General features: G+C 42.7%; 1 protein-coding gene across 1 annotated transcript in view; it reads left to right on the top strand.

Moving 5' to 3' along the window:
• The window catches only part of HEPHL1 (hephaestin like 1), an 89,577-nt gene that overhangs the window by 66,422 nt on the left and 9,401 nt on the right, over positions 1-13,754 (top strand). The window contains exons 13-14 of the mRNA XM_052662105.1: positions 2,502-2,641; positions 5,191-5,331. Coding sequence (XP_052518065.1) covers positions 2,502-2,641; positions 5,191-5,331 — 281 coding nt within the window. The remainder of the gene's footprint in view (positions 1-2,501; positions 2,642-5,190; positions 5,332-13,754) is intronic.

The raw sequence follows: 13,754 nt of genomic DNA, 5'->3' as shown, positions 1-13,754 counted from the left end.
GAGGGTGGGAGAGGTTGGCTTCTGGGAGGAGGTGGTCTTTGAAGGGAGGGCCCGTTGAAGAGGTGAGCAGCACAGGAAGGCAGCATGGGAAAGCCCTGCATGTGTGGCGGGCCTGCAGGTTTCAAGAGAGGGAGTGTGTAGAACTGCGTGAGCGTAGAGCATTTGGGTGGCAGTGACGGGAAACCAGGTTTGGGAGCTTGGCAGAGACAAGTGGGGAAGTTTTGTTGTTGTTCAGCCGCTAGGTCATGTCCAATTCTTTTCGACCCCATGGACTGCAGCCCTCCAGGCTCCTCTGTCCTCCACTGTCTCCCAGAGTTTGCTCAAATTCTTGTCCATTGAATCGGTGATGCTACCTAACCATCTCATCCTCTGCCACCTCCTTCCACTTTTGCTTTCAGTCTTTCCCAGCATCAGGGTCTTTTCCAATGTGTCGGCTCTTTGCATCAGGGAAAGGTGTATGAACGCTAAATCAAGGAGTCTGCCAGTGGAAAGCTATAAAAATCTTTTCAACAAGGACTGACATATTTAAATGTGTAGTTTAGGAGCTCTCTGCCTGTAGTGTAGAGAGGAGAGGGAAGGGAGGAGAATTGGGAGCAGAGAACATGGTTAGGAACAGTTTCATTTAATACAGGTGAATCAACAGATGAAGTCGGTGACTTAGGTTATAGTGTGGGCAGTTTGACCATGGGGAATGGAAGGATGTGAGACACAATATATTTTGGAGATGAAGTTGATAGATTTGTTTCTGTCTTTTGTAGTGATCTATGTTGGTACTAGATAAAATGTAGAGTTGATCCTCATTATTTGCAGATGTCATAATTGCAAATTTGCCCACTTGCTGAAATTTATCTGTAACCCTCAAACCGATTCTTGTGGTGCTTTCGTGGTCACTTGCAGATATGAATAGAACAGTGAAAATTTATGTCACCTGATGTCCACATTCCCGGCAGAGGTCAAACCAACAAGCCATCTCTCTGTGTCCTCGTTTTAGCTCTCCCAACTGTCCTTTTAGTCATCTATTTAGTGTCACTTTTTCTTCTTTGTGCTTTTTGTTGGTGACTTAGCTGTTTCAAATGCCCCTCCCCAACCAGAATAGGGCTGAAATGCTGTCTAGGATTCCTGAGCACTGAAAGGCAGTGCTGTAATATACCTAACAAATGAAAAACAGGTTTTAGATAAGCTTCATTCAAGCATGAGTCAGTGTATTATCGGTCATGAGTTCAGTGATTATGGATCAGCAATATATATCACATGATATATCTTTAAACAGAAGCATACATCTATAGAATTTATATACTGATCTGTTGATAAATATATTGTAACCAGAGATTCGAAGGAACCTAACCCTATATTTCCCTTAGGAACAATGGTTCAGTTTTTGGGGTGACTCTCTAGAGCACACTATTGTGAATAACAAGAATCAACTGTATTTATATTTGTATATAAGTATATGCAGAATACGGGGCTTCCCTGGTGGCCCAGTGGTAAAGAATCCGCCTGGATTCTTTATTCAGGAGCCATAGGAAGCACGGGTTTAATCTCTGGGTTGGAAGATCCCCTGAAGAAGGGCATGGCAACCCACTCCAGTGTTCTTGCCTGGAGAATCCCTTGGACAGAGGAGCCTGGTGAGCTACAGTCCATAGGGTCAAAAAGAGTCAGACCTAACTGAAGAGACTTTGCATACACGCATATGTGCAATACACAACCCACAGACTTTCTTGAGATCTTTACAGTGGAAAAACTTAGCAAGGTACAGAACATATGAAATCTGAAGGGATGCAGGGTGGTGGGGTGTGCGCATGTGCATGGATGAACATTTGTGTGAGTTTGGTTGGTCCCAGGAAGAGAATGTAATCTCAAAGTGCCTTTAGGAGTCTCTGACTAAGTCTGGCCCTATGCAGCATCCGTCAGGGTTTGTGTTTCTTTTTTTTTAATTGAGACTAATTGCTTTACAATGTTGTGTTGGTTTCTGCCTCACAACATGAATCAGCTGTAAGTATGCATATATCGCCTCCCTCTTGAGGCTCCCTCACCACTCTCTCCCCATCGTTGGTCCCTCCAGGCCATCACAGAACATCAAACTGAACCCCCTGTGTTACAGAGCAGCCAGATGGCTATCTATGCAGCAGCAGCTCTCTATTTGACACATGGTGGTGTGCATGTGTGTCAGTGACACTCTCAATTCGTCCTGCCCTCTCCTTCCCCCACTGCCTCCACAAGTCTGTTCTCTGTGCCCCAGCAGGGCTCTAGCACAGTGGTTCCCAAGAGTGGAACGTAGGCCAATGCTGGACTGCCACATCTAAAGCCCCAGAGACGCTTTCAAATGCAGATTCCTGGCCCCACTTCCACAAAGTCTGATGTAAAGGGCCAGCTCCCCAGGGAGATCCTGATCATAGGTTTCGGAAGCACTGCTCCAGTGCCTGCACCTCCAAATCATGCAGAAGCACTCAAGGTTTTTCTACCCTTTAACAACTTTAATTCCTGTTGCTTCTGATTTGCAGACATGGAGATATATTCATGAACCACACTGAAAACTGGATCGGCTCTCAGTACAAGAAAGTGGTTTACAGGGAATACACCAATGGAGAATTTGTAGAGATCAAAGCTCGACCGCCACAAGAAGAGCATTTGGCACTCCTGGGTATGGCACAGATCACAGCCGTGCACTGCCAGCACACACACACACACACACACACACACACACACCTGGTTAGACATCTGCCCAAGAAGGAATGGAAGGAAAAGAGTAGCCTGACTGCATTCATCCAAGGGGCACAGCTTTCTGCTCTCCCACCATCAGGGAGCATGCTGTGTGCTCAGCTCCCACAAACAGTAGCATAAGAAGACCAGCAGATGATGCACAAACAGAAATCCCTCTCATCCAGGCAGTCTAACCAGCACCTGCTGCCATGAAGGTCCTTGGCCACCCCTCTGCTGAGCCAGGAAACTTTCATCTGAAACACCCAATGCCTCAGAACAGCAGGCATTGTGTTCACATAGCTTCTCCAAGGTTCTCAGTCATCCATGGCCAGTGCCTTCACAACATACCATGAAAATCATTCTGACAAAAGAGAAACCTTTTACTCGAGAAGCAGTGGTTGGGTGAACAGCACGGATTCAGTTCCGGGGGTCCTGACTTCCTGGCCTTCTCAGAACTGACTGCATCTGTCTGACGCCCTGGGCTGCTCAAGAGACTGGATAAGTTCTTCTTGCTAACCTTCCCTACTTGTCATCACCTGAGTGTCACCCCATCGTGAATATGAGATCTTAAAGCAGAGGGCTAATCTAGATGACTTTTCCGTTTTTAAATGTACAAGGCAACTTATATAAATACTAAGGCTTTAATATGTTTCTTATTATCAAAATAATGCACCACATGAGTATTAGATTCATAAATTATTAACTGGCCCATCCATCTTCACCATCTGCTAACATCAGCTCCCAAGCTTGTTTTTCATACCGATGAGTCATCTCCCATGGGAACATTCCTTCTTTTGAATTTCTAAGTCAGAGAACAGATCCCTGAAGAACAGGTGCTGATTCTGCAGAGGGGGCTGGGGTCAATTTGGTTGGCTCAGGAAAAGGAAACAGACCAGCAACTTCATCAGAGGCAAGCTCTGCACCACTTTAGTCAGGGGAGCAGAAGGCCCATCTGTTCATTCGCTGCAGATCAGGGAGAGGCCTGAACCCCAGAAACTGCCAAGGCCCCAGGACAGGCACACTGGTCATCAATATGATGACCCTTCACCCCTTCTCACCAAACAGCAAAGCATGTGCATTTTAAGTGGTAATGAAAATATGTTGCTTTTATTACATGTATGCACATGCCTCATCTGTAACTCTACCCCAAAACTACTTTTAAAAACATGCCTAAATTTTTCTTTTCTAGCTTTATCATTTAAAAAAAAAAAGCGCGCTTTACAGACACTGTCTGATTCATACTAAATATTTGTTTTAAAGATAATAGTCCAACAAATTTCAGATTTATTTAGGCCTTTATCAGTACAGTCCAGGACTGGTTCCAGGAGATTGGTTCCGGAAACGTCACAGGCACCAAAATGCTCAAGTCTCTTGCAGTGAATGGCTTAGTACTGTTGTCCCTCTATGTCTGCATCCATGAATACCGACAGCCAACTGCATTTCTCAGGAAAGCATTAAAACCATGGTTGAACCAGTGAACAATGGATGTGCGTGGTCAGACTCAACTGTGAGTGTATTTCCCTGTGAACATAGTGTGCAGATACATTCTAAGAACCTCAGGGATCAGATCTGAGGTGCTTCCACTGGAAGTCTGTTTCCACCTCTCTCAAGAGATCCCTGTGTGAGTGATGCTCTGTCAGCGTGGCTGAGCAAACTGCATTTGTGCCTTGTTCTGGGGACCAACGGGCACCTGTGCTGGGTGAGGGCATCACAGCAATGAGGGTACAGACCTCTCCAGGGATGTCTGTGCCGATTTCCACTGGCACTCATGCTGGTTGCTTCTAACAGAAATGTGTACACACAACTTTCTGAAGAGTGCACGTCTCATGCAGGTATCTAAATACTGAGAAATAGCGTTGGATATTTGGACATGCATTAGTGAAATCACCATATTGATCATAAATCAATATGTTTATGTTTTAATTTTGTTGTCTTAGAAATTCCTTTTATACTCATTATTTCATTGCATCCTCACTATTATTGTATCTATTTACCAGATAATGAGCAATTTTAAGCTAACCAAAGGTTACACCCAGGGGGATTACAATGGAAAACACCACGTGTTGTGGATATAAATTTTCCTGGAGAGTATGTCTCAGCAGTAGTAAAAATTCAAGCATCTATTGAGTACTTACTATGTCTCAATTTACTGAAATTAGAACTTTACACATGTTACTTTATCTAATCCTTATTGTAACCCTTTGAGAAAGGTAAGACCATGTTACAGATGAGGAATTTGACTCAGATAGGTTACTTGACTTACTCAAAGCCTCTCTAATAAGTAAGCGTAGGAGGCAGGATTTGAAACCAGATTGATCCAACTGAAGAACATGACATAATATTTAATGCTACCCAATGTCACCTGCTAGAGGAAATACACTAATAACAAGGCTAACCTTTGTTTATTTTGTCAAATACTACCTACATGTGAATTATACCAATGTTGAAAAGAGCAATGATAATGCACACAGACCTGTGTTTTGCCTTTAGGCCCAATGATTCACGCCGAGGTGGGAGACTCCATCCTGATCATATTTATGAACAAGGCCAGTAGGCCCTACTCCATCTCAGCCCAGGGTGTGGAGGATGTGGATAGTGGGAAGCGGCTCCAAGTGCCTGCCACAAAGCCAGGTAACTTACCCCAGAGGTCTGCTCCATGCTGATGAGCACTCCAGGCTCAACTTCTTTCTTGTCTGATTTCTGAAGGGTCTTGGAAAACTCATTGTAACATCATTACTCCATTATGTTCCATCCATTACCCCAATACGAAATTACTATTCAGCCAATGACTGTTTATGGAGTTTTTAGGGATCATTTAGAGACCTTAAAGGGTATTAAGAACGTAATAACAGCTAGCACATATTGAATGTTAACCTTGTGCCAGCTTTTAAATTTAGAAAAAAAATTAAAAACTCACTTATTCTTATAATAACTCAGGGAGGTAGACACTAACGTATTTCATTGAGCCTGATACCACTGATTATAATGGTCATCACTACTTTGTTATTAAAGAAAAAAAAAGTGCTGTCAGGACTTCTTTGGTGGTTGAGTGGTTAAGAATCTGCCTCCCAATGCGGGGGACCTGGCTCAATCCCTGACCGAGGAGCTAAGACCCCATGTGTAGCTAAACCTGCACACCACCACTACTGAGCCCTTGAGCTCTGGAGCTCACGCACTGCAACGAAGATCCTGTGTGTTGCAACTAAGACCCAAAGTGGCCAAATAAATAAATATATTTTTAAAATGCTGCCAATTAAACTTTAACATGCCACTGATGGAAAGATACATCCTGGCATCAGATATGCTAAATTGTGAAAATGCACATCCTGTTTTTGATGAAATCTGGTGGTGTTACATTCATTTAACAGGTGACTGAGGCAAAGAGGAGTAAAGAGTTCAATCAGGACAGACATTAGTAATGGTGGAGCCTGTTTGACCTCAGGACCTGAGCTCTTAACCATGCATTTCTCTCAAGATGCTTAAAATGAGTTTGGAAGAAAAAAAAAGACAGACAAGATGAATCATTTCAGCAATAATACAGATTATACATGTTGAAATTCTAAGTGGTGAAGATTTTCAAGAATATATCTGAGAGGGCTGATAAAATTTCAGAGAAAGAAAATCCATGAAGACTTGATTAATTAGTTAATTAACAGTTAAGAGTTAACTAACAGTTAATTAATTAACAGTTAAGAAAAGCTTTAGAAAAGAGATAGAACTCTAATTGTTTTTTTTTAATTGAAGCATATAGTTGATTTACAGTATTGTGCCAAACTCCAAAGTATAACAAAGTGACTCAGTTATACACATGATATCACTTATATGTGGAATCCAAAATATTGCACAAGGGAATCTATCTACAAAACAGAAACAGACTCATAGACATAGAGAACAGAGTTGTGGTTGCCAAGGCACAGGGCAGGAGAGGGATGGACTGGGAGTCTAGGGTTAGTTCAGTTCAGTTGCTTAGTCGTGTCTGACTCTTTGCAACCCCATGAACTGCAGCATGCCAGGCCTCCCGGTCCATCACCAACTCCTGGAGTTTGCTCAAACTCATGTCTATTGAGTCGGTGATGCCATCCAACCATCTCATCCTCTGTCGTTCCCTTCTCCTCCTGCCCTCAATCTTTCCCAGCATCAGGGTCTTTTCAAATGAGTCAGCTCTTCACATCAGGTGGCCAAAGTATTGGAGTTTCAGCTTCAGCATCAGTCCTTCCAATGAATATTCAACTGATTTCCTCTAGGATTGACTGGTTAGAACTTCTTGCAGTCCAAGGGACTCTCAAGAGTCTTTTCCAACACCACAGTTCAAAAGAATCAGTTCTCTGGTGCTCAGCTTTCTTTATGGTCTAACTCTCACATCCATATATGACTACTGGAAAAACCATAGCTTGGGCTAGATGGACCTTTGTAGGCAAAGTAATGTCTGCTTTTTAATATGCGGTCTAGGTTTGTCATGGCTTTTCTTCCAAGGAGCAATGTCTTTTAATTTCATGGCTTCAATCACCATCTGCAGTGATTTTGGAGCCCCCCAAAATAAAGTCAGCCACTGTTTCCACTCTTTCCACTCTTTCCCCATCTATTTGCCATGAAGTAATGGGACCAGATGCCATGATCTTAGTTTTTTGAATGTTGAGCTTTAATCCAGCTTTTTCACTCTCCTCTTTCACTTTCATCAAGAGGCTCTTTTGTTCTTCACTTTCTGCCTTAAGGATGGTGTCTTCTGCATATCTGAGGTTATTGATATTTCTCCTGGTAATCTTAATTCCAGCTGTGCTTCATGCAGCCCAGCGTTTCTCATGATGTACTCTGCCTATAAGTTAAATAAGCAGGGTGACTATATACAGCCTTGATGTGTTTAAAAGATGCATTGAAAGTTGAGAAGATCTCACAATATAATGAGCTTCCATAAATTTTACACAGTTGAGATGTGGTTGTAATAAGTGTTAAGAGCCCTTGTTACAAAACTGATAGCAACTCCATAGGTATAATTATGGGGGAGTTATATTCCATTTTACCTCTTATGACTGCATAATAACACTACAATAGTACTATCAGTTCAGTTGCTCAGTCATGTCCGATTCTTTGTGACCCCATGGACTGGAACACGCCAGGCTTCCCTGTCCATCACCAACTCCCAGAGCTTGCTCAAACTCATGTCCATCGAACTGGTGATGCCATCCAACCATCTCATCCTCTGTCATCCCCTTGTCTTCCTGCCCTCAATCTTTCCCTGGATCAGGGTCTTTTCCAATAAGTTAGTTTTTTGCATCAGATGGCCAAAGTGTTGGAGTTTCAGCTTCAGCATCAGTCCTTCCAATGAATATTCAGGACTGATTTCCTTTAGGATGGACTGGCTGGATCTCCTTGCAGTCCAGGGACTCTCAAGAGTCTTCTCCAACACCACAGTTCAAAAGCATCAGTTCTTCAGTGCTCAGCTTTCTTTATAGTCCAACTCTGACAGCCATACATGACTACTGGAAAAACCATAGCTTTGACTAGATGGAGGTTAGTCGGCATAGTAATGTCTCTGCTTTTTAAACGCTATCTAGTTTGGTCAGCTTTTCTTCCAAGGAGCAAGTGTCTTTTAATTTCATGGCTGCAATCACCATCCACAGTGATTTTGGAGCCCAAACAAATAAAGTTTTTCACTATTTCCATTGTTCCTCATCTATTTGCCATGAAGTGATGGGACCAGTGGAGAAGGCAATGGCACCCCACTCCAGTACTCTTGCCTGGAAAATCCCATGGATGGAGGAGCCTGGTGGGCTACAGTCCATGGAGTCGCTGAGAGTCGGACACAACTGAGCGACTTCACTTTCACTTTTCACTTTCATATATTATAGAAGGAAATGGCAACCCACTCCAGTGTTCCTGCCTGGAGAATCCCAGGGACGTGGGAGCCTGGTGGGCTGCCGTCTATGGGGTCGCACAGAGTTGGACACGACTGAAGCGACTTAGCAGCAGCATCAGATGCCATGATCTTAGTTTTCTGAATGTTGAGTTTTAAGCCTACTTTTTCACTTTCTTCTTTCACTTTCATCCAGAGGCTCTTTAGTTCCTCTTCACTTTCTGTCATATGGGTGGTGTCATCTGCATATCTGATGTTATTGATATTTCTCCTGGCTTGTGCTTCATCCAGCCTGGAATTTTGCATGATACACTCTGCATATAAGTTAAATAAGCAGGGTGACAGTACACAGCCTTGATGTGCTCCTTTCCTGATTTGGAACCAGTCTTGTTTCATGTCCAGTTCCAACTGTTGCTTCCTGACCTGCATACATGTTTCTCAGAAGGCAGGTAAGGTGGTCTGGCGTTCCCATCTCTTTAAGAATTTTCCACTGTTTGGTGTGAGCCACACAGTCAAAGGCTTTGGCAGAGTCAATAAAGCAGAAGTAGATGTTTTTCTGGAACTCTCTTGCTTTTTTGATGATCCGATGGATGTTGGCAGTTTGATCTCTGGTTCCTCTGCCTTTTCTAAATCCAGCTTGAATGTCTGGAATATCTTGGTTCATGTATTGTTGAAGCCTGGCTTAGAGAATTTTGAGCATTACTTTGCCAGTGTGTGAGATGAGTGCAATTGTGTGGTAGTTTGAGCGCTCTTTGGCATTGACTTTCCTTGGGATTGGAATGAAAACTGATATTTTCCAGAAATGGTGTGGACCTAACAGAAGCAGAAGATATTAAGAAGAGGTGGCAAGAATACACAAAAGAACAGAACAACTATAACAATGCTATAGCAATTTCAATAAAGATCATTAAATCAAAAATTTAAAGATGTAAAAAATAAGAAAAGAAAATAATCTAATGAATCAAAAAGTTAGCAAAATACCTGTTCAAGGATGGGGTTGTGGAAAATCTTTACTGGTTAGTATTCCAATTTCTGCCACTCCCTACTCCCAGTATCAAAAGCTGCTTCAACCTGCTTCAAGAAACTTTTCATGAACATCTAAATGTCTATATACAGAAAAACAAGCAAATTTTGGAATATTTTTATAGTGGACCATTGTGTAGCCATAAAATGACATTTAGGAAAGATTTAACGAACAAGTTTTAATGAAAAAAAAAAGTTTTAAATTACATGGGAAAGACTTGTTAAGCAAAATACAAGTATAGAAGAAAGACCAGAAGGGAAATAAATCAAAATGTTAATAATGGTTTTATCTTCATGGTGGCATTTTAAACAGCAACGTGATCATCTTTTCTACTTCACATTTTTTTGTACTTTCTAATTCCCTTCTTGCTGTGATGAAGAGGGAAATGGTTTAAAATGGATTAAAAAAAACTATTAAACATATTTATTTTTGATGGTTGAAGCAGCTTCAAAGGGCGGAAGAAAGGTGCCTAGCAGGCATGAGGGTTGAGGGGCTCTGGTAGGGCTGTGGCAAGTTGTAGTGACCTGTCCTGGTGGATGTGCTGATGGTGGAGAGCGACAAGGGACACAGCTCTACTCCTCTAGGCTGACTGGACTTCTCAGAGTCCTAGATAGGAGGGCTGTCGGAGTAGGAAGAAAAGTGATTATAGATTGTGGAAATGGAACATTTTTTCTTTTTTTAATGAGAGCCAGAGGTATTCAGTCCCCACAGGAGTCTCAAATAAGTCTGAAAGAATTGGGAGAACCCAGAGACTGGAGGTAGGAGCAAGGAACTAACTTAGTTCAGGCAAGTTGGATAAGAAAGTTTAATCAGGGCATGCATGTAATGAAGAGTGCAAGTTAGCATTTTAAGAAAAGTAAGCTCCCTCAGGACTCTGTCGTCTTGGATTGGATTGTGCTAATCTCCTGCAAGAACGCCAAAATTGCAACTCGCTTCTGAACAACCATTGACAGACGAATGTTGGATCCCACCAAAAAAGGATACCTTTTTTAAAGGTATCCAATAAAAGATGGAAATGGTATGGACCTAACAGAAGCAGAAGATATTAAGGAGAGGTGGCAAGAACACACAGAAGAAATATACAAAAAAGATCTTCATGACCCAGATGACCATGATGATGTGATCACTCACCTAGAGCCAGACATCCTGGAATGCAAAGTCAAGTGGGTCTTAGGAAGAACACTATAAACAAAGCTAGTGGAGGTGATGAAATTCCAGTGGAGCTATTTCAAATCCTAAAAGATGATGCTGTGAAAGTGCTGCACTCAGTATGCCAGCGAATTTGGAAAACTCAGCAGTGGCCACAGAACTGGAAAAGGTCAGTTTTCATTCCAATCCCAAAGAAAGGCAATGCCAAAGAATGTTCAAACTGCCGCACAATTGCACTCATCTCACACACTAGTAAAGTAATGCTCAAAATTCTCCAAGCCAGGCTTCAGCAATACGTGAACTGTGAACTTCCAGATGTTCAAGCTGGATTTAGAAAAGGCAGAGGAACCAGAGATCAAATTGCCATCCGTTGGGTTATAGAAAAAGCAAGAGAATTCAGAAAACCATCTGCTTCTACTCTATTGACTATGCTAAAGCCTTTGACTGTGTGGCTCACACCAAACTGTGGAAAATTCTTAAAGAGATGGGAATACCAGACCACCTTACCTGCCTCCTGAGAAATCTATATTCAGGTTAAGAAACAATGGTTAGAACTGAACATGGAACATTGGACTGGCTCCAAACTGGGAAAGGTGTATGCCAAGGCTGTGTATTGTCACTCTGCTTATGTAACTTATATACAGAGTGTATCATGGAAAATGCTGGGCTAGATGAAGCACAAGCTAGAATCAAGATTGCCAGGAGAAATATCAATAACCTCAGATATGCAGATGATGCCACCCTTATGGCAGAAAGTGAAGAGGAACTAAAGAGCCTTGGGATGAAAGTGAAAGAAGAGAGTGAAAAAGTAGGCTTAAAACTCAACATTCAGAAAACGAAGATCATGGCATCTGGTCCCATCACTTCATGGCACATAGATGGGGAACAACGGAAATAGTGAAAGACTTTATTTGTTTGTGCTCCAGAATCACTGTAGATGTTGACTGAAGCCATGAAATTAAAAGACACTTGCTCCTTGGAAGAAAAGCCATAACCAACTTAGACAGCACACTAAAAAGCACAGACATTACTGTGCCGACAAAGGTCTATCTAGTCAAAGCTATGGTTTTTCAGTAGTCATGTATGGATGTGAGTGTTAGATCATTAAGAAACCTGAGTGCCAAAGAATTGATGCTTTTGAACTGTGGCATTGGAGAAGACTCTTGGGAGTCCCTTGGACTGCAAGGAGATCCAACTAGTCCATCCTAAAGGAAATCAGTCCTGAATATTCATTGGAAGGACTGATGCTGAAGCTGAAACTCCAATACTTTGGCCACCTGATGCAAAGAGCTGACTCATTTGAAAAGACCCTGATGCTGGGAAAGATTGAAGGCGGGAGGAGAAGGGGATGACAGAGAATGAGATGGTTGGATGGCATCACCGACTAGATGGACATGAGTTTGAGTGAACTCATGGAGTTGGTGATAGACAGGGAGGCCTGGCATGCTGCAGTCCATGGTTCACAAAGAGTCGGACATGATTGAACTGAAGCCCCCTCAGATTTCCTCTCTCCTTCTTCTCTCCTTCCTCCATTTTCTTCGTCTTCTTTTCATTATATCACTCAACAAACATTTACTGAGCATCCTCTTTTTGTTGAGAACTTGGCTTCCAGGTGGGTGGACAATGGATTGTTTCAACTTTAATAACCCCACACCAGTAGTCACTTGCATTTAGAAAGGTAAATATCAGCTGTTTATCTTGTGATTACCAAGGCATGGGGTAAATCATAGAAACTAGACCTAAGATGATATTGCTAACCAACTGCTTCATGAACAAACACAGACCAAAGTTTCATGTAAGTCTTCATTACTTTCGTTTGCTTTGTGACTCAGATTCAGCTGTAAATTGTTTGTCCTTATAGGGTGAGGATGGGACTCAGATAGTTCAAAAGGAGATAATTTAAATGAGCCTTTTACAATGTGATTATCTTGATAACTCATGAGTAATATATGATTCCTCTGCAAGGCTCTGGGCCAGTTGCAGGGGATTCACAGATATGGGGCCTGACCAGAGGGAGCGCACGCATTTATTGCTAGTATACATACAAACTAACTCTTGCATGGTGGCTCAGATGGTAAAGAATCTGCCTGAAACATGGGAGACTTAGGTTCAATCCCTGGGCTGGAAAGATCCCCTGGAGAAGGGCATGACAATCTACTTCAGTGTTCTTGCCTGGAGAATTCCATGGACAAAGGAGCCTGGTAGGCTACAGTCCATAGAGTTGCAAAGAGTCGGACATGTTTGAGCAACTAACATTTAGGGGTTTCCCAGGTGGCGCTAGCAGTAAATAACCCACCTGCCAATGCAGGAGACATAGAGACATGGATTTGATCCCAGGGTCAGGAAGATCCCTTGGAGAAGGGCATGGCAACCCACTGCAGTATTCTTACCTGGAGAATTCCCATGGACAGAGGAACCTGGTGGGCTATAGTCTATTGGGTTGCACAGAGTCGGACACAACTGAAGCGACTTAGCATGCACACATATACAAATGAACTATTATTGACTGATCTCAATGTTAGGCACTTTCCTAGATATTTTATTTCATTTAATCCTCACAACAGTTTGAAAACTGTGTTGACTAATCCACTTTACAAATAAGGAAACTAAAGGTCTGTGAAGGTTAAGTAGCTTGTCAAAAGCTAAGTGATAACCAGGCATTGGTCTGGAGTGGGTAGCCATTCCCTTCTCCAGGGGATCTTTCCTATCCAGGGACCAAACCCAGGTCTCCTGATTTGCTGCTGCTGCTGCTAAGTCGCTCCAGTCGTGTCCGACTCTGTGCGACCCCATAGACGGCAGCCTGCCAGGCTCCCCCCGTCCCTGGGATTCTCCAGGCAAGAACACTGGAGTGGGTTGCCATTTCCTTCTCCAATGCAGGAAAGTGAAAAGTGAAAGTGAAGTTGCTCAGTTGTGTTCGACTCTTAGCGACTCCATGGACTGCAGCCCACCAGGCTCCTCTGTTCATGGGATTTTCCAGGCAAGAGTACTGGAGTGGGTTGCAGGCAGATTCATTACCATCTGAGCTACCAA

The sequence above is a fragment of the Budorcas taxicolor genome, chromosome 25 (genome assembly GCF_023091745.1).
Source record: "Budorcas taxicolor isolate Tak-1 chromosome 25, Takin1.1, whole genome shotgun sequence".
Classification (NCBI taxonomy): domain Eukaryota; kingdom Metazoa; phylum Chordata; class Mammalia; order Artiodactyla; family Bovidae; genus Budorcas; species Budorcas taxicolor.
Note: the sequence above shows the minus strand (reverse complement) of the source record. Positions and strands in the feature narration are given on the sequence as shown.